Source organism: Saccostrea echinata, unplaced genomic scaffold (assembly GCF_033153115.1).
Source record: "Saccostrea echinata isolate AGI-Se365-2 ecotype Australia unplaced genomic scaffold, CSIRO_AGI_Sech_v1 ptg000003l, whole genome shotgun sequence".
In the NCBI taxonomy this organism is placed as follows: domain Eukaryota; kingdom Metazoa; phylum Mollusca; class Bivalvia; order Ostreida; family Ostreidae; genus Saccostrea; species Saccostrea echinata.
In genome coordinates, this window is record NW_026889752.1 from 5069774 (window position 1) to 5093270 (window position 23497).

General features: G+C 33.6%; 3 protein-coding genes across 4 annotated transcripts; 1 reads left to right on the forward strand and 2 right to left on the reverse strand.

Moving 5' to 3' along the window:
• Window positions 1-1115: 1115 nt before the first annotated feature.
• On the reverse strand, window positions 1116-9326 carry LOC133178533 (nucleoporin Nup37-like). Of its 2 annotated transcripts, none has more exons than XM_061313229.1 (7): window positions 9119-9243; window positions 7860-7984; window positions 7493-7565; window positions 6360-6545; window positions 4037-4218; window positions 2355-2490; window positions 1116-1877 (listed from the first exon to the last, which is right to left on the reverse strand). In XM_061313229.1, the coding sequence occupies exons 2-7, from the start codon at window positions 7976-7978 to the stop codon at window positions 1749-1751; spliced, it is 825 nt and encodes a 274-aa protein (XP_061169213.1). In that variant the 5' UTR covers window positions 7979-7984; window positions 9119-9243; the 3' UTR covers window positions 1116-1748. The 2 variants fall into 2 exon arrangements, with proteins under 2 accessions (XP_061169213.1, XP_061169212.1); XM_061313228.1 differs by having other exon boundaries at window positions 1118-1877; window positions 7860-7999; window positions 9131-9326.
• A 146-nt stretch (window positions 9327-9472) lies between these two features.
• LOC133178784 (c-Myc-binding protein-like) lies at window positions 9473-13260 on the forward strand. Its single transcript, XM_061313481.1, has 5 exons — window positions 9473-9625; window positions 11517-11589; window positions 11760-11808; window positions 12234-12363; window positions 12782-13260. The coding sequence occupies exons 1-5, from the start codon at window positions 9611-9613 to the stop codon at window positions 12815-12817; spliced, it is 303 nt and encodes a 100-aa protein (XP_061169465.1). The 5' UTR covers window positions 9473-9610; the 3' UTR covers window positions 12818-13260.
• A 1664-nt stretch (window positions 13261-14924) lies between these two features.
• Window positions 14925-22383, reverse strand: LOC133178785 (26S proteasome non-ATPase regulatory subunit 13-like). The gene is made up of 12 exons (XM_061313482.1): window positions 22248-22383; window positions 21971-22049; window positions 21781-21815; window positions 20294-20349; window positions 19688-19818; window positions 19022-19193; window positions 18487-18566; window positions 18085-18210; window positions 17790-17852; window positions 17392-17472; window positions 15393-15509; window positions 14925-15138 (listed from the first exon to the last, which is right to left on the reverse strand). The coding sequence occupies exons 1-12, from the start codon at window positions 22346-22348 to the stop codon at window positions 15043-15045; spliced, it is 1137 nt and encodes a 378-aa protein (XP_061169466.1). The 5' UTR covers window positions 22349-22383; the 3' UTR covers window positions 14925-15042.
• Between the last annotated feature and the right edge of the window lie 1114 nt (window positions 22384-23497).

Below are 23497 nucleotides of genomic sequence, written 5' to 3' on the forward strand. Positions count from 1 at the left end.
AGTGAATGTCGAAGTTTAATTTCTTTGGCGGTTAGAGGTTTAAAGCACCCTCAATTTTTTTGTTACCCCCTACAGCATATATTTCCTTTGCAAACGTGATGCCCCATAAGTTTGTTTTTCACTTGCAAAGGCTTCTGGATAACAGGTATTTCTCTCTTTTCTAATATTTTCTGCTCTTCTGGCTGGATCATCGACTCTTTTCTCTTGAATTTGTCCATTCATTCTCAGTATTTGTTAACGTTATAGTTTACTAAAAACATTTTTGAAAGACACAATATAGAGAACATAAATTGTTTCATGTAATTGGAAATGACCATATTAACTGAAATGAAAATTATTTTTCATTTTTTTAAGAATTTTATTTCTCCAGAAAAAAAGTCATAGTGTAATGATTTTTGTTCTGACATGTTGTAGCATTTCATCTCTTTCCAGCTTAACGTTATCAAGCTGAAGGGATTCTGAAAGTGTCTATTAAAGAAAATATAAATATGATATTCATTTTAAAAGTAATGTTATTTACACAGATTATTGTGTATTACACTAGCATACAATGCTTTTGTGATATTTTCTCAATATTTTCTTCTACATGGAATTAATCCTTGAAACAATTCTTTCTGGCGACTACAAGAGATATATCTGTATAATACAATCTGAGCAGAGACAATTTTTGCAGAAATAATGCTTTTTTACTATATAACCAATAGATCCCCATCTTGACACCAGAACCCCTGATCCTGGGGCCTTGAATTTCATGATTATGGTGGAGGCACTCTTGCTCATCATTACCTTGAGTTAGATTGTCTGGTAAATTAAATGTACAAGGGAGAGAAGAAGATTTTTGAAGAATTGGTGTTTTTCACTTTGAGATCAATAAGAGTCCCTCCCTAACACCAGAATCCCTGACCCTGGGCCTCAAATTGAACAATTTCAAAAAAAGACATCCTTACTCATTATAACCATGTACTTACAGTGTAGTTATTTTGCTTAATACCCAGGAGCAGAGATAATTTTCAAAGCAATAATGCATACTTGCTTTAGAGCCCTACCCTAATTCCAGAACCCCTGACCCAGGGGCTATGAAATGCACAATTTTGGTGACATGGGCTGCGACCTTATCATCTAATGCACACATTGTCTCACATACTCCGGGCTCAGTCAATATTGTACTCCTTAGGTGTCTAAATCATTGTAATGACCTCAAGAACAGCAATAATTACATAATGTCAGAGAAAATGATGCCCTTTAACTTTGAAGTATTGCATCCCTCCGAGAACACCCAGAAGTACAGACCAAAAACTTAAAAGGGGTCTTATCTTGTCCACTGGTATTGTATGTGTATTGCTACAAAAGCATAATGCTAAAACTCATTCTTAAAGGTTCTTATTAAGGAAAAATCTTTCTCCATTGCAATACTTTTAATTTTATAATGAATTTCCAAACACACGAAATCCATACTATGCAAGAAAATCCTCATTTGTAACTAAAAAATTTCCACACATTCAAAACAGAACTAGATTTTGTTTTCATTATTACATGCAGTTTCTGTTCTCAAGTTCTCAGCTACAAATTACCAATATCTTGGAGACAATACCTGAATAACTCATGAGATTGAAAATTTCATACACCATCAATACTGAGTTCACAATAATTGTGCTGTTGTGTCTGTTAAACATCACTATCCAGTATCCACAAGTTCTTCCTTTGAAAATGTCCTCCAACATTATCAGCGATAGTGTTCCCTGACAGTGTCATGTCTGTTGCCTGGCTGGTTCTATGTAGTACAGATGTACCTGTGAATCACCTCCAACTGCTAGCACTGGTAACTGAGCATGCCAACTCATTCCATATGATACTTTTAACGAAGTGTTCAGAGGAACCTAAAATTAGAATACATCAAGAGAAAGGAAATTAGATCTATATACATGTATTAAAGTATTTATAAAATGATGAATTCATATTTGTCACATGACTTAGATTACTTTTGCTTTCCATATTATTTACCATATTTCCACATGCAGGTAGCAGGTACATTGCATAAATATACATGTATGTCTGGTTAACAAAAATAAACAGTAAAGTTCCCTTTATATACAAGATTTTCAATTTAGATAATTCATAAATGTCTGCAAACCTATGTAATACACATGTATATGTAATAATTCTACACACATATAACAAGTTTCAACCACCTAATAAAAAATTTTCTTTGTACATGTATATATTAGTAATTTTAGCATTAAAAGGGAATTAGCCCATCATGAGCTGAAGCCAGACTTAGTGAGATGTATGACCCCTTATAAACACATCAAGGAGACAAAATTAAGATAACATTTTAAAACAATAAACAACCTAACCTGGTGATGTCTTGTATTGAACACTTTGATTTGCCTCCCTGGGCGACCTGATGTGGCTAGAAGATTAGGTTGACTCTTACACCATTTGATGTCTCGAACCCCATCTGTGTGGGCCTGTCTTCTCTCTAAGGGCTGACTGCAAAAAAATGGGAATGTTTTATAAAGGTTTGGCAAATTACATTGTATGTGATAAACTGATTTTAATCCAAATATTACTGCGTCTGGTTTTATTTAATGAAATTTTCAATGTCTTACTCTTAAAACGTCATTTTATTTTAAAGGAAATTCAGTTTTATATAATACAACATACTTATATTGCAATGGCATGTGAATTTTCATATTTACTAAGGGCAAAATCACCAAAAACAAGATGCCCATGGGCCACATCACTCACCTGAGCACATTGGCTAGGCAAAAGCACAAATCAGTTCAGTATTGAAAAGATTACGGGGGGGGGGGGGGGGGGGGGGGGGGGGGGGGGCTTGAATTTTAAACTACCTGATGATGCTTCCATGTCAATATAACAAATGGCTTTGTTGTACTTGGGAAGATTTAAAAAAAAAATTCCCATATATTCCTTTGATCCCCAATTGTGGCTCCTCCCTATCCAAGGGGTCATCATTTGAACAAACTTGAATCTACACTACCTGAGGATGCTTCCATATCAATATGACTAAACATAGCTTTTCTGTTCTTGAGAAGAAATATTTTTTCTATATATTTTAATGTAAAACTTTTGATCCCCCATTGGGCCCCACCCTACTCCCCGGGGTCATGATTTGAACAAACTTGAATCTACACTACCTGAGGATGCTTCCATATCAATATGACTCATCATGGCTTTGCTGTTCTTGAGAAGAAGATTTTTAAAGGTTTTTCCTATATATCTCTATGTAAAACTTTGATCCTCCATTGTGGCCCCGCCCTACCCCAAGGGGTCATGATTTGAACAAACTTGAATCTACACTACCTGAGGATGCTTCCATATCAATATGACTCATCATGGCTTTGCTGTTCTTGAGAGGAAGATTTTTAAAGGTTTTTCCTATATATTTCTATGTAAAACTTTGATCCTCAATTGTGGCCCGCCCTACCCCAAGGGGTCATGATTTGAACAAACTTGAATCTACACTACCTGAAGATGCTTCCATATAAATATGACTCATCATGGCTTTGCTGTTCTTCAGAAGAAGATTTTTAAAGGTTTTTCCTATATATTTCTATGTAAAACTTTGATCCTCCATTGTGGCCCCGCCCTACCCCCGGGGGTCATGATTTGAACAATCTTGAATCTACACTACATGAGGATGCTTCCAAATGAGTTTCATCTTTCCTGGCCCTGTGGTTCTTGAGAAGAAGATTTTTAAAAGATGCTATTAATTTTTCACTAATTCTTTATTATCTCCCCTTGAAAGAGGGCGTGGCCCTTCATTTGAACAAACTTGAATCCCCTTCACCCAAGGATGCTTTGTGGCAAGTTTGGTTGAAATTGGCCCAGTGGTTCTGGAGAAGAAGTCGAAAATGTGAAAAGTTTACAGACAGACGGACGGACAGATGGACTACAGACAAAATGTGATCAGAAAAGCTCAATTGAGCTTTCAGCTCAGGTGAGCTAAAAAAATATTGAACTTTATGTTTACAGATGGACTTCAAACATTATTTTTTATGTTTACACTCTTTACCTTGACCTAGATAACTGGAACACCAGCCACTCTGTGCCCGCTACAGCTCCTATGATGTCCTCGTCCTCCCGACACCAGTCTATCCCCATCAGGGGGGAAATCCCACAGTCACAGGAACTGATCTGGTGCTGGAGGTCAAGGCTAAACATCTTAATGATGCCGTTCTTCTGGGCTACCACCACCTGTAAACAACAACCAAAACTTACACCAAAAGGCATACTGAGTGTTTATTACCTGTCTCATATGGTATCATATGGTACCACCTGTGAACAAAATATAAACTTACACTGACAGGCATACTGATTGTTTATTACCTGTATTACTGTGGTTTCATCATTATTCGTGGAACACCAATTTTCGTGGATTTCGTTTTTGAGTCGATCCACGAAATCAAATGTTCATCGAAGTTTGGTGCCTCCATTTTGATTTATGATAAACCTTTAAAAAGCTATTACGACTTTCGTTAATATATGTGAATACCCCCCTTTCCCCAGCAGGTTGGCCTTATAAATGTATTTTATCATTTTAAGGAATATTTTTTTAAAAAATACTGTTTGATAATTATCTGGCAATTTTTAGCAAAATATATTTAAATATTCTGCACGGGGATAAACAAACAAAATGTACGTAGAACCGCGGTTCATATACTAATCAGAGGTATAACACAAAGGATGATAAATAATCAGGTTTAAATGTGTAAATTTGTTATTCTCAAACAATCTAATGGTCCAACACCAATTATCACCTACACAATGTGAACACAAATTACCGTAAAATAAAAATTACGGTAGAAATAATTAATTACTCTCTGTTCATAATTGGCTTAAAAATACAAATTATAAACACAATTTTATTCTAATTTGAACATGAGAAAGCGGGTACATGTATGTATGTTCGGAAGTCCTGCCGTTTCGAAGCCCTTCAAGGTTTGTTTGTCGTCCACTTTGCATGTTTAAGCGTTGCGTCGTATCCGGCGAGCGTGGATGTGTTTGTTCAGAGATCTGCAAACAAGAGGGTCTGGATGTCACTGTCGAGTCCAAAAACAACACGCTGTGCATGTGAAAAAAGTCCCTAACACCATTTTGTAAATTTAAGTACTTAATTATTTTTGTTACTTTTTAATACCCTGCTGCCAACTTAATTATCGTCCGTATGTGCGCCTAAAAGAAAAAATCCAAATTGTCTTAATATTTTAAGATACTTGCACACCTTTTAACCGAAACGTTGATTAAATTAAAGTCTATTTTAATTAATTGTTTTTAATAATCTGTTTCAATATCCGATATTTAATTTGCCAGTTGAGATCATAGTCTTACAATGGAGACGGTGTTTTGAATTCCTCACCCTTTATTGTTATACCATGTACACTGCGTTGTAAACGCTTGAAGGTTCCGACTTTAAAAATACAGATGAGTAAAATACAAAGAATAAATTAAAGAGTTGTCACCTGTAAGTAATTGTTTTAAAATATTAACATACTCTTAACATTGTAAATGGCGTGAAGATTCCCGCTGAAGCATATAGAGAGTGAAAAAAATTAAAAGGTAATTTTTTTGGTATGATCATTATCCACGAATTTACGTATCCTCGAAACAGTGATTTTTACTAAATCCACGAAAATTGATGCCCACGAATATTAATGAAACCACAGTATATGGTATCATATGGTACCACCTGTAAACAAAAGGTAAACTAGCACTGACAGGCATACCGATTGTAAATTACCTGTATCATGTGGTATCATGCCAAAAGCACTTGCCAAATGAATACATGTATGATTGTCAATATTTTCTATGTGTGACTTTACTATATGTACTGTGTTAGCATAGATGGGCAAATCATGAAAAGCTTTTGCTCTCAACAGGTTAACCAATTATCATTTCCTTATTTGAGGAAGGTTAATGAGGTAGTATATATTTCTTTGCATACTTATACCTTTAAAGTTTGAATGAAAGCTGAAAATTTTCAGATATAACTATCGTAGTATGTCAAGCATGATTAAAATATTTATCGTAGTGGTACATATATTAACTTGGGGACTATGACTGCAGTTTTTCACCTTCGGCAGATAGACCATAACAAAATAATATTTTTATGGTGCTGAAAAACATGTTAAATATCTTGATCAATCGTGGACTAGCGAATTACTGTTCTCTCGATTTATTGTCAAAGAGCCATTTCGCGATATGAAGTACTCACAAAAAATAAAAAATCTACAGTAATTCTTTTGTGACTTAATCTATCAAATGTAACATTCAGATTTTTGGTTTGTAGTTACCAAGATTTCTTTAAAATTGCATGATACGAAATACATGTACCTCACCTTCCCAGATTCTTTTTCGTGGATGCAGACTGACATCCCGGGGGCACTCAGTTGGAAGCATGCCTGTTGACTACCATCATTACCCCATAATCGACATGTGTAATCATCTCCTGTTGAGGCCAGAATGTCACCATTTTCTGGGTTGTAGGTGAGGGCATTGATAAAATCAGAATGACCCTCAAGTACCTAGTCACCAAAAAAACTTGCTACATGTAGAATGAAAAGTATTATGATTGTTCAATACATGTATACCTAAAACTGCACATCATGTTCATTAGCAAATAATATAATCTGCTCAAGGCACTACCTACCAGTAGTCCTCTAAAATTAATGAAGATTTTTACATGTCGTTATAGCCTCCCTGTTCAGGTATTTAAAAATATTAAAAAATATGGTGGTCTTTGGTCTGGACCATATTAAGTTTTTGGGGTGGACTAGCTAATTATCGCCCACCAATAGTTCTCTGGACTAGTCTCATTAAGCAGAAAAAAAGATTTACAAGGTATCATTATTTTTTAAATTTCATCAGCACTCATTTATTCTTGTAAAAAGCTGGTTCACAAGTGCATTTTGAGGACTAGTTTACTATTGAATACATTTACATCACCCTAACAAGATAATGTTCAAGTTTTATAAAAATTATGAAACAAGTTTAAAGAGTCAGTTTGATAGCATCAGGATGACAGTGTGATACTGAAGGTGCCAAAACAGTTAACAAACATTTCTCTTTTTTTTTATTTTCCAATGGACTAGTGAATTAATGTTATTGACTAGGGAATTTCTCAAGCTTGGTAGTCCATGGACCAGTGAATGCATAGGGAAAACTTCAACCAGTTCTTACAGTTCTAAAGATGTTGTACTTAATAACAGTTGAAAAACAAAGACATCTCACTCAGAATTGTTCATGTAGAAACAAGTAAATTGTTTGCTTTTATCTAATTTTCTTAATTTAGTAAGGTCAACAATAAAAAATGATTTGTTTGATGTACTACAACAAACCCATCAAAATCATCCCTATGCAATCATTTTTTTTTCTTCAAATTTTTCAATTTTTTTATTTTATTATTATTATTAGTATTTGGGGGGGGGGGGGGGGTTCTTTCTAGGGATATACAGATTGCTCTTATCATTACCTCGGCTTCTGTTCCTTCCACCAGATCTGTTGTAAATATTTTTATTCTGTTGTCACTCCCAGCTGCTGCAATTCTAAAGAGGGAAAACAAAAGAATAGGAGAGAGATGTTGCACTTAGTTTTATACATGATACATGTACATGTAATGCATATGTGTAAAAAATTTCTGTATTCAACAACAGGTAACCATACTAATTGAAATAGCTGCCAATCAGTATAACCCCCCCCCCCCCCTTTACATACACATACATGTACAATTGAAGTTGACACCCTCATTTTGAAATGAAAACTACTGGTTAAAGAGATAAGCAGTACAGGCATACTCTTCACACTGAATAAACGAATACATCCATATAGATATTATATACCTGATAGTGTCCAGCTGTTCATACGACTTGTACGACGTCACCGGTGACCAAGAGAGAGACCGCACAGGACAGCCATTTTGTATGTCTATCAACAACTTGAAATCAAAATCCTCATGCATGGACTCCTCCCCTTCATCTTCCTTCAAATAATGAAAAAGAAAAGTGTTCAGTGAAAATGTGTCACCTGATTGTGATATTTTGGTCAACAGCCACATTCACACCTGACAGCTAAATTCCATGACAGAGATCAGAAGGAGAGATAGACTACATAGTGAACCCAGGGCTAGAAATAATTTTTTTTTGTTTACTGGTCACTCGGGCTATCGCCTTAAATTTTTACTGGTTAGCTTAGTACTTTCACTGTCCCACTGAGCCAGTAGATTTTAAAAAGACTGGTCCAAAACCATAATAATAATAGTAATATTTTTTTTTTATATTGTGATACTTAGAAGTACAATTTAACAAAACAAGAAACAGCAGAAGATGGGACACACAACACTGTCAAATTAACTAGTCCGACTGTGAATGAATTTTATTATGCATAAAAAGATGCTGACCCAAAGGACACATGCCTTCTGCAATGTACTAGCCCAGATTGAAAATTCACTGACCCCAGACCAGCGGGCCATCAATTATTTCGAGCCCTGGAACCCAATGCATCTGCCAAATGACATGGTTGTCCCTAAGACCTGGGGTTGGAGAATTTCCGTGCCTATAATGGCATTATCCCCCAGTTACTCTGGCATTCTCCCTCAACCCCCTGTTAGGGGAGCAACCCAAGACCCCCCTCTACTTCATTACTTGTCCCCTGCTATTTCAATTCACAGGTGCTGAAAAGTCAAGTCTCAACTGTGACTCAAACCCAGGGCCTCTTATGTACAGTGCCAGAGCTTTAACCACCCCGATATATTGACTGACCTTAACCCAGTGACAAAGATAAACTTATCAGTTCATTGATTTTATGATATTATTACACATATATGTTATCACATGATAATTATGTAGTAATTGCCAGAAAGAATACATTGGAACCCTGCTAGGATCTTAAACAGTTAAACTCACTTGAAGGTTTACAAAATATTTTCATATCTTAAAGGTTGGATGGTCATAAATGAATTCCACAGGGTATTTCCATCTAATAATTGCTAGTAATGTAGAAATCAGTTTGTAAATATAGCTGCAAAAAATCTGCTGGAGTGGAAATATCAAATTATATAAATATAGATATTCCACCTATATTCACTGACCTCATATTCCACTTATTCACTGACCTCATTGATAAATCTACAGCGGTATATTGTTACTCGTGAATTCGTCCCAACTGCAAGCAATGTCGAGCACCAATCGTAAGGACAAAACTCTACAGTATTTACTATGTCATGACATGGGATATTGTATGTTGAAGCAGAGCTCTGTTCCATTTTCCACAAGTTCACCACCCGCCTTTTCACATTTGTACCTCCACAGTCAGAAGAGCTCAGTGTACTGAATCGATTTGTATAATATTGTTTATCCTCTGGGCAAATTTTGGAAATTTTTTAATTATAAGTAATAAACTTCTAGAAAAAATTCTATGAAGGTATTTTATTGTGTTAGTTTATTATTTTGATATTATATATTCCGGATATCCGTAATCTTCGATGGCCAATTTTACTTTTAAATACTCTAAAGTGCGTTCTGCGCATGCCCATTACAGGTAGCAACGGTGTTCGACAATATTTACCACTGACAGCGTTCAAAATTAGAAGAAAATGACTACTTACAGGGTAAGCACATGTTGAATTTGTATTTTTTCTAGGAATGCGTTGTTTTTTCTTCTTTAGGTATGGACCTCAGTGACGTAATTTTCTCTGTGGTATTCACTATTATTGTATCTTTCATGTATTATTGTATCTTTCAAACAAAAAGCTATTTTCTGTTAACCTCAGTGTTAAGGTAACACACTTTGATAAATCATAGATAAGCGTTATAAAACATACATGTAAAACATAGAAAATCCTCCCTTCAAAAGTGTTAGATTTTCTTTAATAAGTTTACGTATACGAAGCGGGGCATATTCAGCTGTCTGAAGGGCATGTCGTACACAAGCACATGTTACGTATACAGGGCACCCCTTCTTAATTTTACCACAAGGTACCTAACTCAGTTTCAGGCACCCCAACGACAAGCCAGTATTCTATCAAATTATCAATCATTAACCTACTTCAATAAGACATACTTCGCTTCTACAGACTTTTTTCTTTTCAAACACCCTTGTTCAAGCCTCGATCTTCATTGTAAACCACTTATTTATTCCTCAGAAATTATTTAATGACATTATAAGACTTAAGAGGGGATACAAGAACTTTCGGTTACGGTTATAGTGTCAGACAAAACCAGAGACTTCAGAATAAAAAGTTCGGAAGTCTCTGGTTTTATCCTATACTGTAACCATTACCAGAAGTTCTTGTATCCGTCTAAAGTTTTAAAATGCCATGAGGTAATATTCAAGGAATAAATGAGTGGTTTACAATGAAGAGACTTGAACAAGGACATCTGGAACAATATATTTGAAAAGAAAAAAGTCTATAGAAGCGAACTCTGTCTTATTGAAGTAGGTTAATGATCAATAATTTGATAGAATACTGCCTTGAAGTGGGGGTACCTGAAATTGAGTTAGGTATCTTGTGGTAGAAATAAGTAGGGACAGCCCCATATATGAAACAAGTGCCTGTGATGTGGTATTCTAATGTGGTAGATAGCTCAGTGGTTAGACTCAGCTTGGAGCACCTGCCTAGTGATGCAGGGTCCTAGGTCAATTCCAGTACATCCATCAACATTTCTAGTTACATTTGGAGCCATTATCCACCCCTGGACTTGCCAGGGGCAAAAAAATTTGGGTTTTGTATCTTTGAGGGTGAACAGTCAGGGGTTTTGCTTAAACAATTCAGTAATGAAAAAAAAAAAATTAAAAATTAGTCACTCAGTATTGCGAAGAGTTACCTCTTTTAAAACATAACTGAAATACATGTATGTAATTTTTTGAAACAGGTCATAAAAAAGTCCAATAATTGCCTTTGAAAAAAATTCTTATAGAAGTAATTTTTTCATAAAACTAAATTAGTTTGAAACAAAAGGAGTACTCTTTCTTCATATCAACAGCAAAAAAAATTATATTTAGAATAAAAATTGGAATTGAACATGAAAATGTACTTCAAAATAAGGTAAAAGGGGGTCAAAATCAGTCAAAGTTGAGTGATTTCTTCAAAGTGGTGTGTTTCCCTTGACTCAAGTCATGTGGTTTTGTTTATGTTAAGTAAAATGAGGCCTAGCATAAACATAGGTACTGTCAATCTTTTCTTCAATAATTTCAAACAGATTAAATGTTTTACACATCTTTTACACATATTTTCAACTTATCATTATTATAGGAAGTAAGAAAAAATAGTTTTAAGTAAATTTTATTAACTTTTACATTTACTTCTTTAAGCTTTAAATCAGGCTATGAATTCTCTCTGTTTGATCTAGTCTTCTTTTCTTGTCAGTAGCTGAAAGTTACATGTATTTTTATTTAACAGCTTTTATGCAGAAAAATTTAGTCATAAAGTACATCAAGAAACTGCATTGTTGCAGACATATATATATATTACATGTAATTAATGCCATCCAATTTTTCAGGGAGCAGACTCAAAGAGGGAAGAGTTTAGGAGGTACCTAGAAAAAGCTGGTGTTCTAGATGCACTCACAAAAGGTAACAATTAAATGTTTCCAAATCCCAAGTGAGATATTTTTTTTTTTTTTATTGAAAGGAGGTACACTACTCCAGTCTTTGCATTTGACTTCATTGTGACATCTTGTACACATTTATTTTTGATGGAAAAATTATAGTAATGTATGTTTAACAGCTGTTTTCTATTTCAGTGTTGGTGGGATTGTATGAAGAACCAGAAAAACCAAACAATGCATTAGAGTATCCTTTTCTCAGTCAAAACAGATCACTGTCATGATAGTACTTAAACTTTTTTTATTCCAAACAAAAACACACTCATACAAAAGTAGAAAAATTTTTAATTGTCAGTTACTGTAAACCAACTACTTTTTATATGTGTGCGAAAAATATCCATGAGTTTTGCGACTTTTTTGAACTCGCGAATATTAATCCCTGCGAACCATTTATTTTGCTTTGTATTTGTATAGAATAATTCCTCAGACGCAAAAATTAGTCGTTGCGGATTGATTTCAAACTTACAAATTGCGAATAAAAGATGACGCGAATAATAGCTGGTTTTCAGTTATCTCATTATCAGGTTCACAAAGTCTCTGTGTGGACTGCACCGAGTTTGATTGAAACTTATGACTGTTCTCTTGTTTAAATTCTTTAACTTGTTACCTAAGCTTTTTGAAGCAGCATTTAGGGGCCTCAGGACCAGAGACAGCTGATGTTGAAGCCCTAAAATTAGAAGTGACAGAACTCCGACAAAAAGTGGAACAATTGACAGAAGAAAACCAGGAAATGAGAGCAAAGGTAAAATTTTCATAGAACACACATCTCAGACATATTTCTCTTAGCATTAATTTGATTGGCATCTTCATGCTTTTCCTTCAAAGTGTAATTAAACTTTTTCTAATGGAGATAGTTCTTCAAACTTGTATAATTGTGTTCTTAAGATTCTGGGATTAGAGTCTAAAAGAAATACAACCAAATACATGTACATACTGAAATGAAATCCAGAAAACCGTCTTAAGTTTAATGTCAAGATGGATGCCAAAACATTTTTATTTTCAACAGCCATTTCTTATTCATCTACATTCTCCTTTAGTCAGCTTTTTTTTTTTTTACTATGAATTAATTAAATGCACTCTTTAATCTGTATAAATTAGGTGATTGTATGGGAAAAAGTGCTCTAATTTCCCATATTAATTATATTCCTTTTTTATTTCAGTTACAACAATTTGAAGAGGAACCACAAACTTCTTAGATGCTTATTTAACATCATATACACCATATGTACATTCTATTCATCAAGTCTGGCTTGTTCAGTAAATGATTAACCAATATTTTTGGCTTGATTTCAACTTTCTGTAAATTAACCTGTACAGACTGTACATCAGGATCAATCATGATTATCTGAACAAATATTCAGTCTCGGCAAATAGTGATATGTTTGCTTATAATTAAAGTCTTAATATCTGTGGCCAAAAAAACAAAAAAGAAATCTGGGAAATAATGATGTAACAATAAATCTTGTACATATTCCTTATTATGTGAGGTACATGATAGTGGTATGCTCACTGAGTGAGAGTATTTTATGATGTTCTGTTTCCTTTTTAATCATTTATAGAGCAAATCTTGACTGTTAGTTTCAAATGTTTACAAAATTGTTTACAAGTCATTTTAAAACATTAAAAATGTTCACTTAAATTAAAACCTGAATTGGATTTTTTTTTTTTTTTTTAGAAATCCATGCGTTTTCTTCAGATTGTAAATTTTATGTATATGTGGTACTGCTTGATTCATGGCTTCATACTACATTGGGGCTTGTGGGTAATTTACTCTTTAGCTCAATCGGTAGTGCACTGCAATCTGCTTGACTGGCATGCAAGAGGTCCAGGGTTCAATCTCATGCAAAGGCACTTAAAAAGCTCGTTACATATATTTAAGTAAACTAGTACCGTTGTTGACTTTATCAGAATGAGAATGATTCATGGTTTTGAGATAACTTGGAGCAATTTTGCTCATCATTAATTGCTCTTGTAATCTCATCTGATGTCTAAAATCCCCCCTTCCCCCCAAGAAAAATTATAATTCAAGAATCTTTAAATGACCAGCATACTTGTATAGACAATGTGGAATTAGACCAGAGAAATTGGGATTGAATGCTTTGAAACATTCCAATACTTGGGAAAAAAAAACTTATTGAATCAAAAGCAGCATGGGAATACTGTGTAATCATTTTAATTGGGGGGGGGGGGGGGTTCAGTGCTCATGGGCAACAAAATTTTGTTGTTGCATGGGTACATAATTTTATGGGTAACTTGTATTTGTAGAGGATTAATTCACCAATATCTTCAATGACAAAATTGTCCTTTGTTGAAAAGTGCAAATATCGGCCCCCCATAAATATAAATGTTGATTCCACAGTATATATGTATACATAGGTAAAATATTAGTTTAAATAATATATGTATATATATTTTGAATACATTATAATTACATGTAATTTGAAATTCTAGATGATGAACAGTTGAACAAGATCATAAAACAGAATGATTGAGTAATTCATAAGGATACATTTATTTAGATACCATAATTAAAGAAAAACCAGCATGAAAAAAATAGTATCATGGAAAATTTTAAGGTCCCCAAGATTTTGATATATCCAGGTTTCACTGTTCACATATAACATATATATATAACATATCACATATATAGCTAAACTATAGAAGGCCATGCTCAAATGCCTCGTTCTTAAAAACTTGTGCTTTCCTTACAAGATGCCCCAACCCCAAAGGCTTGCTCAGATCTTATCATTAATAAATAATCTAATGAACAAAGCATCTAATGAGAGGACAAATCTGGTTACTGAGTAATATACATGTATGTATTGCTGTACATGCATAAGCACAGAGAACTAAAACTCTGCCCTTTCGCTGGCCAGTCTGAGAATCCTTCCTACATAAATGTAGATTATGAACAAGCCTCCGGGTAAGATTCTACAGAAACACCTTCTGACCCCCTTCAGTGACTTTGACGATATCTAAATCAGGAGAGACAGCTGTATGTTTGATATGCCAAGATTATTTTTGAAGTGTCCTTAAGCTTAGCCAAGACACAAAAAATTGACTGCAGAACGAATATGCAAGAAATTATTATTAATATCGAGTTTGGGCAAAGAAATAAGTTAAGATCCTTAAACAAAATCCACCTCTGTCTAATTTACAATGGACAAACATTAAATTTTCTACATACATGTATGTAGTCTGAGGAAGAATATTTATGCAGTCATCTGTTCAACAAGGATGTTTTAATTCACAAAAAGAAACATTCCCAAAGTCCATAACCTGAATCTCACAAACAAGAGAAAGTAGAGTAAGAATGTTTTTAATTCCTACATCTCTGAATTTCTACAAAACACCATATCAGAACTTATTAATTATTATTATCAGTCAATGAATCATGATGAGGTAAAATGTAGGGCAGTGATTATGTCAGGATGTCCTTGGCCTTCACTTCTAATAGTTGTTCCATTCCTTTAACATCCTCTGTCCATTGTTCCAAGCGCTTCTGCATTGTGGCAATCTACAATCATTATCAAGTATCACCAGTTTCTCTAGGTTATTTACAACAATGAACCTATGTTCTGCAAAAATCCAAAGAATTTTTTTTAAACTGCTGGAAATCTCCCCGAGCATTATTTTTTAATATTACTAGTTTCTCTCACTGGCTACAAGGAGAAGGAGCCTTCGTCTCCCTTATTAAACTATAAGTGTATTGAAAAATCAAAGGAAGTTTTTGGAAAAAGAAAAATATTGGATAACCCAATCCATACTTACTTGCTGAAGGTCAAGGACACGAGGTTGAACCCAGGTCATGTGTACTTTCTGATCAATTTCATCAATAGATCCCTTGACAAGACCTAAACTTAGGGCCTTCATTACCAACATCTCAACCTGTATAAAAAACAAGAGGCCCATGGGCCACATCGCTCACCTGAGCACATTGGCTAGGCAAAAGCACAAATCAGTTCAGTATTGAAAAGATTACCGGGGGGGGGGGGGGGGGGGGGGATGGGGGATGGGGGGGGGGGGGGTTGGTTACTTGAGAAGATTTAAAAACAATTTTCCCATATATTCCTTTGTAAAAATTTGATCCCCCATTGTGGTTCCTCCCTATCCAAGGGGTCATCATTTGAACTTGAATCTACACTACCTGAGGATGCTTCCATATCAATATGACTAAACATAGCTTTCCTGTTCTTGAGAAGAAATATTTTTTCTATATGTTCTTATGTAAAACTTTCGATCCCCCAATGGGCCCCACCCAACCCCTGGGGGTCATCATTTGAACAAAATTTTATCTACACTACCTGAGGATGCTTCCATATCAAAATGACTAATCATGGTTTGCAGTTCTTCAGAAGAAGATATTTTCCTATATATTTCTATTTAAGACTTTGTGGCCCCATCCTACCCCCGGGGGTCATGATCTGAATAAATTTGAATCTACCCTACCTGATGATGCTTCCATATAAATATGAGCAATCTGGGCTTTGCTGTTCCTGAGAAGATTTTTAAATATTTTTCCTATATATTTCTATGTAAAACTCTGATCCTCCATTGTGGCCCCGCCCTACCCCCGGGGGTCATGATTTGAACAAACTTGAATCTACACTACCTGAGGATGCTTCCATATCAATATGACTCATCATGACTTTGTTGTTCCTGAGAAGAAGATTTTTAAAGATTTTTCCTATATATTTCTATGTAAAACTTTGATCCTCCATTGTGGCCACGCCCTACCCCCAGGGGTCATGGTTTGAACAAAATAGAATCTACACTACCTGAGGATGCTTCCACATAAATATGACTCATCGTGGCTTTGCTGTTCCTGAGAAGAAGATTTTTAATGATTTTTCCTATACATTTCTATGTAAAATTTTGATCCTCCATTGTGGCCCCGCCCTACCCCCGGGGGTCATGATTTGAACAAACTTGAATCTACACTATCTGAAGATGCTTCCACATGAGTTTCATCTTTCGTGGCCCTATTGGTCTTGAGAAGAAGATTTTTAAATGATGCATTTATTTTTTCATTAATTCTTAATTATCTCCCCTTGAAAGAGGGCGTGGCCCTTCATTTGAAAAAACTTGAATCCCCTTCACCCAAGGATACTTTGTGGCAAGTTTGGTTGAAATTGGCCCAGTGGTTCTGGAGAAGAAGATGAAAATGTGAAAAGTTTACGACAACAACGATGACGCCAATGACGACGACAGACAACGGACAAATTTTGATCAGATAAGCTCACTTGAGCCTTTGGCTCAGGTGAGCTAAAAATGATTACTCAATGTTGGTCATATTGGTACTTGTGAAATTCTTAATTCTACTATAATATATGTAATTGTTTCAGTATAGATAGTAAATCACAAATTTATCCATCAATGAAATTCTCAACAAAGTTGTCAAACATACAACTTCAGTAATGTGAAAAGTTTAAGCTTACAGTAACATCAGTTTATAAAATTTCCACCAAAAACATTTAAAGCATTGTTGTGCATGTATGTAGTGCACACACCAGTATTTGTGAAATTACATGTACCAATTACTTTTCTAAGTAAAATTACATCTATATTACTTTATATGTACACATAGTAAATACTTATATCTTCTGATGAAAACTATTTTAAATTTAGTCCCCTTTTATTGTATCTTACTCAATGTTCAATATTGCTGAACCCTTCAAACTCCAAGAACACACTTTTGTCTTTTATGACAAACTTTGAAGTTGTCACAAGTAGAACTGGTGTCTTGAACATTTTATAATTATTTTCTAACCTCATTATTAGGCAGTCTTGTTTGGTCTGCAATTTCATGAAATGTCAGTTGTCTGTTTGTTGCTGGTCTCTGGAAAGTCATCTACAAGAGCAAAAGTAGCACAAACCTTATGATACAAGATTATCATAAAACTTTTTTTTGCTTTGCATGTCTGAGCTCAGAAACCCTGCAGAGTAATATAAATGATGCGGATATACATTCTGAATTGCTAAACTGTTGAGTAAAAAACACATCATTTTAACACTGCCTTGCCTGAGCAATTTTTTTATGTATCTGTCAGAATAAATAGTTTGTCCATGTTTGCACATATACATTATCCATGTTTTCAGGATATAGCATTCAAACATGTCAGTGAAAGCTAGTTTACATGTATATGTTTATATTTGCACAAGACTTACCTCCATTAAGCAGAGAAGTGAAATCTTTTGTCTCATTGGTATCTCATTAGCAGCTAAATCTGCCTGAAAGTTAACAGGGTGTGAAGTAATTAACATTCATGTATTTTCCATTCCCAAATATTTGCTGCTTGCCTAAATTAGCAATGAAAAACATTTTTTAAAAAGAATTTTAAACATTTTGAATATCATATATATTGGCCATATACAATACACTAAGCTTTTTTTCCATATTTTCTTTTTCTTACAATTAATGAACTTGTTTCAATAGATTTTACTTTTATTTATCAATCAATACCTGTGCCCCCCAGAATTTCTTAAGTTCTTCAAACTTGGGGATATTTCCACTATTGAAGCAAAACAAAAGATCTGTTAGCCAAGCTTTATCTGTTGTCTTCAATGATTCCAGGATAGGGTGGGCTAACTGGTAAGAGAGAACAATTGTATTCTTTAATGATCATAATTGCAGATTACTTCCCTTCAACTATCTAATATATTCATTTTTCATGATGGGTAACTCAAATTTCAAACTGCAAGGAACATTTTACTAAATTTAGAATATTGTCATGAAATCAATACAATTTCTGTCAATTTTTACATTAATATTTACATTACTATATCCAGAATTTCAAAACTTAGTAATTTCCTCATGCTTTCACAACTAGGGAAAACCCAATCCTCATAATGAATCCACACTTACCAGTTCACCAAAATTATAGACCCCATCACCCAAGATGGCTGCTAAACCTAGATTGAATGCTCTTTCTACTTGCTCTGATGCTGTACCAAATAAATAAAAAATCGTTTCAAGTATAAGAAGAAATCATAGGCCATACTGGTGGTAACAATCAGTTTGAATTATTTAATATTTACAAAAAATGCCTGCATTGAAAAAGAGTGTGTGTAAGATGCTAAGACACTGGAAGGTGTACTTCTGAACACAATCAGAAAAAGGAATACTTCTTAATGTTTCGATATTGTTTATTTATTTCTTTTTCTATTTAATTCTGAAACCAAACTCTGATGTGTATGATAATAGATAATAACATTATATATTTGAATATAATTTGTTTTGTTTGGTTTCCTTACTCCAGCTTGTGTGTAAGGAGAAAGACAAAACATGTCATAAGCAAAACAGTACTAGTATTGAACTGCCCATAACACAAATACATGTATACATACCATAAAATGTATATACAATTTTTAGACAAATCAATGTGCACAATTTGACAAACCTGGTATATCCTCGAGATCGGTACAGCCTAGGTACCTGAGGGCTTCCTGATAATACATGGCATGGTTCCCCATTAGTTTGTGGTAGTTACTGGACAATTCATAGAAGCGTCCGTGTACAGGCGTGACACCATCCAAGCTATCCAACAGACCACTACATTCCTCTACTATTGTCTGAAATGTATTTATAATTCAAATTAAATTGTATTCAGAATTTTCAAACTTATGAGACAGGATCAATTGAATCAGCAATGTTTTCTATATATAACTTACTATAAATGAAATATGAACACTTTCTTTTTTAAATCAAATAATGCATATATATATTTAAAGTTTTGAAGCTTTGAGTAAATCAACATACATGCAACATTAGTATTTCTCCTTTCAACCAAGATCATTATGAATACACATTAAACGAATCACTTTTGAAAATAGTGTTAGCTTTATACAAGGAATTTTTATAAATCTAAATTGCATGGTTTAATAAGTGGATACATTCTACAGTATTCTACAAAGACTTGATAGTGAAATTACATTTTACGACGTGGCCATAAGTTTAGGAGCATTTACTGATGCTCTCATTGTGAAATTGGTACTATATAGTCTATACAAGTATCCACCATGAGGATCTGACACTGTTAACTGTATAGTGTATATATATTAAGTACCTTTGTTGCCGGTAAGTCACGTGTTCTCAGTCTTATTGTTCCCATTGTCGTCAGACACAGTATCTTTGCTTCCTCGCTGGCTTTTACTTTCTCTTTCATTTTCTCAATAAATGATACAGCAGCTTCAACATCTAAATATTGAAATGAAAATGTTTCCAAAGAGATATAAAACATGTATATCATAAAAATGTATATCATACTGTGTTTTGTCAATTTTTTTCCTAAAAAATCTTGAAATATTCATACAAAAACAGATTTTTCTTTCATCTTCTTATTTTCACGTCTTATTTTGAATGTTCTCTGCTATTATGGAAGTTATCAACACACAACTGATACTGTTTAATTTATGGGGGTCAATGTTCATGAGCAAGGAAAATTTCACTGGTCCATGAAAACGTAATTTTATGGGTAACTTGTATATCATTATACATGTTGTATATACAGAAGATTCAACGAATAAATATGTTGACAAAATATTTGTTTTGGGGGATGTAAATTCTTAGAATAGGGTGACCCATGAAATTGATGAACATTAGTCCCCCATGAACACTGATGATTAAAATTGCAAAATGCAAATTTATTTATGCAAAGATGTACAGCCCATACCTGTCATCTGTTTGACTATAAACACAGTTAATTCAGCCAAAGCCAACAGGTTGATTCTACAAACAAAAATTAATATCTGGTCAGTGGTGTTAAACTACATGCACTAATTTCACTGAAATCTGATGTCAGAAATGATCCTGATCATAAACATAATAAATACTTCAATTTAACAGGATTCTCAAAATTCTTTCAGAAAAATCATCAAATTTTCAATTACTATGAAAACATAAACAGATGTTTAAATTAGCATATTTTTAAGGCATATGCATCAATATCTACTCTTGTATGAAACATGTACATCTACACATGGGAATTACGTAGAATATTATACATGTATTGGTAAAATGATATCGACCTTTGTACCCAGTTTAATAGAATTTGTTCCGTATGTTTGCAATGCAGCAAAAAATAAACAGGGGCAGATAATTCTTATCTACTTGATTGTTATGGATAATCCAGAGTTCAAAATATCAACATGACATGTAAATTTGAAGTGAGAAAATATGTTGAGAAAATGAGTTGAATTTTTGTACTAATATCTGATTATATGGATTATTTTATAAGGTGAAAGGCATATACAAGCTCAAAATTTGGTTAATTAGCACAACTTCTCTTGTATTCTTCAAAATTCTTTTGGATTGGATCTGCTCTTACTTGCAATTAAGGGTGAAACGTTTACTGAATTTTGTGAACGTTTAAACAAACAGCAGTAAACAAAATGGTACCATTTAAACGGGAAAATATTTTGTGTTGAATTTTTATGGCTACTTACTCATGACACACTAATTTATAAACCATTCTTTCACTATAATGTAAGTATAAGTTGTTATTGCTATTTATTTGTTGGTTTTTATGCAAAAGAATATGAAGCGCATTAAACTCATTCACTCACTACATTGTCACCCAATATTGCATTAATGGTTTGTTTGGCTACATACCGGACGTAGAAAAAGCATTGTAAAATTAAACTTGCAAAGATGGATCTTTTTATCCGGAACAACATCATACCGTTATAAGCATGATATTTTGTATTTTCTAAGCAATAAAAAGCAACAGCAAAGGTTATTTATTTTAGAACATATACTTTGAAAAATAAAATAAAATCATAATATATTGCTGGTATTCACTACTCTGAAATCAGAATTAAATTTGTTAGACCGTATTGGATTTTAGATAGTTTTGTTTAATATCATGTTTCCAGTATCAATTAAAACAGAAAACAATTGTTTTTATTGGACAAAGACTGTGTTTTTCATTGGTAAATATGAAATAAAACAACTTGTTTGTATTAATCTTTATTTCTGACAGACATTGATAATGACCTTCGTGTAAACATTTACTCAACTTGTAAATGTTTAGGGCATTTAATCGAAACGTCGCCATTTACATGTGTAATCGTTTCGCCCTTATATGCAACTATATGGGACATAATCTAACTGTGGTGAGGGGTAGTCTTGAGACACAGTTAGATTATTCTAACTACTCACCTGTGTTCAAAATCTGCAATGAAGTTTTCATACATCTACAAAAATGAAGATAAGAAATAATTGCAAATGAATAACAGTTAAAATTGTTTTTGAAATGCTTTTATTCAACCAATATAGATCCTGGTCTAATGATAATATGGGCCTTTATAAAAGATTTCATATACATTTACACATAACCTTTATCACTTACCTTGATGAGACCATCTCCCTTTGAAAATATGGGATTCTTCACAAAATTGAGAAGTTTCAATGTGAGTTGATGCCATAATCTGTCAAATTTAATAATAATTGTAAGATGTGCACAAAAAATGCGAATTTGATTTAAACACATCCTTCTCCACCGTGTTTATCTTTCGTTATTAAATCTTTCATGAAAAATTACCGGTACCCTCCCCCCCCCCCTTTGTTTAATGATTGTAAAACCTTTAAATCACGATTTTCTGATAATATACATGGATCATACGAACTTTTTGTTGTAAAGCTCTTCGATCTGTCCCCATTCTGATGCTACTTCTCCCGATGTTTTCCTCTGTTGTTCTGATAAATAGGCACCAACGTCTCTCGGCATGATGAGTTTGGGTTTTTGTTAACAGTGAATTTCATGCACACCGAACCCGATTAAATTATAAATTACCTGATACGGCGCAAACACACAGAAATGGATCAATTAAAAAAAAAAAGCAGCCAAATGGTTCATATGAAAATTGGAAAAACAATCAAATATTTCTGTTTCTTTTTTGAATGTAAAATGATAATACAACACAATCATGACAATATTTTGGGAAAACAGCATTTAGCAAACACTAAGAAACTCAGTGAGGTATTTTTTTCAGAATTTTCTCGTAAAAATTATCAAATTATCAAACAGTGTTTTTTCGTCAATGGTGTTACCTTATATAGGATTGTTGTAAAGAGCCAAGTAAAAAACTTATGAATGCAAGCTATGATAAAAATTTACTAGGATTATTCCAGTTTACTGACAATTTAGCTTCTTTCCCCATACAGTGACATTGTGGAATTCTCTTCCACACTCAGTGGTGGCAGCAGCCTCTTTGGACCAGTTCAGAACTCTGGTCCAAAGCAATGTTCCATAGCTCTTATATTTATAGAGCTAATTAGAGTACAATGTATATATATATATATATATATATATATATATATATATATATATATATATATATATATATATATATATATATATATTTGTATATTTATTTATTATTCCAAATCGGGGCCCTTTTGAGCATATTACATACATGATTATTAAACAGAACATATAAATATAATAATTATTCACAAAATGTGATAATAGTAATATTCAGCATTTTCTTAATACATATACTTAGTCAATTTACTCTTGGTTCATAAGTTGATATAATTGCTAACATGTATAATTTGAAATACACACTGTAAAGTATAAACAAGTACCACCGTGTACCATAATGCAAAAAAGCCAGAGATATACATATACAAAATATAAATTGAATATAGATATATTCCACTAAATTGCAACAGATACCACAGGACAGTGCATTGGTACTTTATAAGTCACCATGTTTGCATATCTTATGACCAAACTAACATTTATTGAGTGTTAAAAGTATACAATTTTTAAATTCTATATTAAATTCTATATACATGTAGAAGACACATTATTTACATTTGCAAATATTTTTCTTAGATGAACCTATTGAAGAGAAAATATGTTCAATTCTGT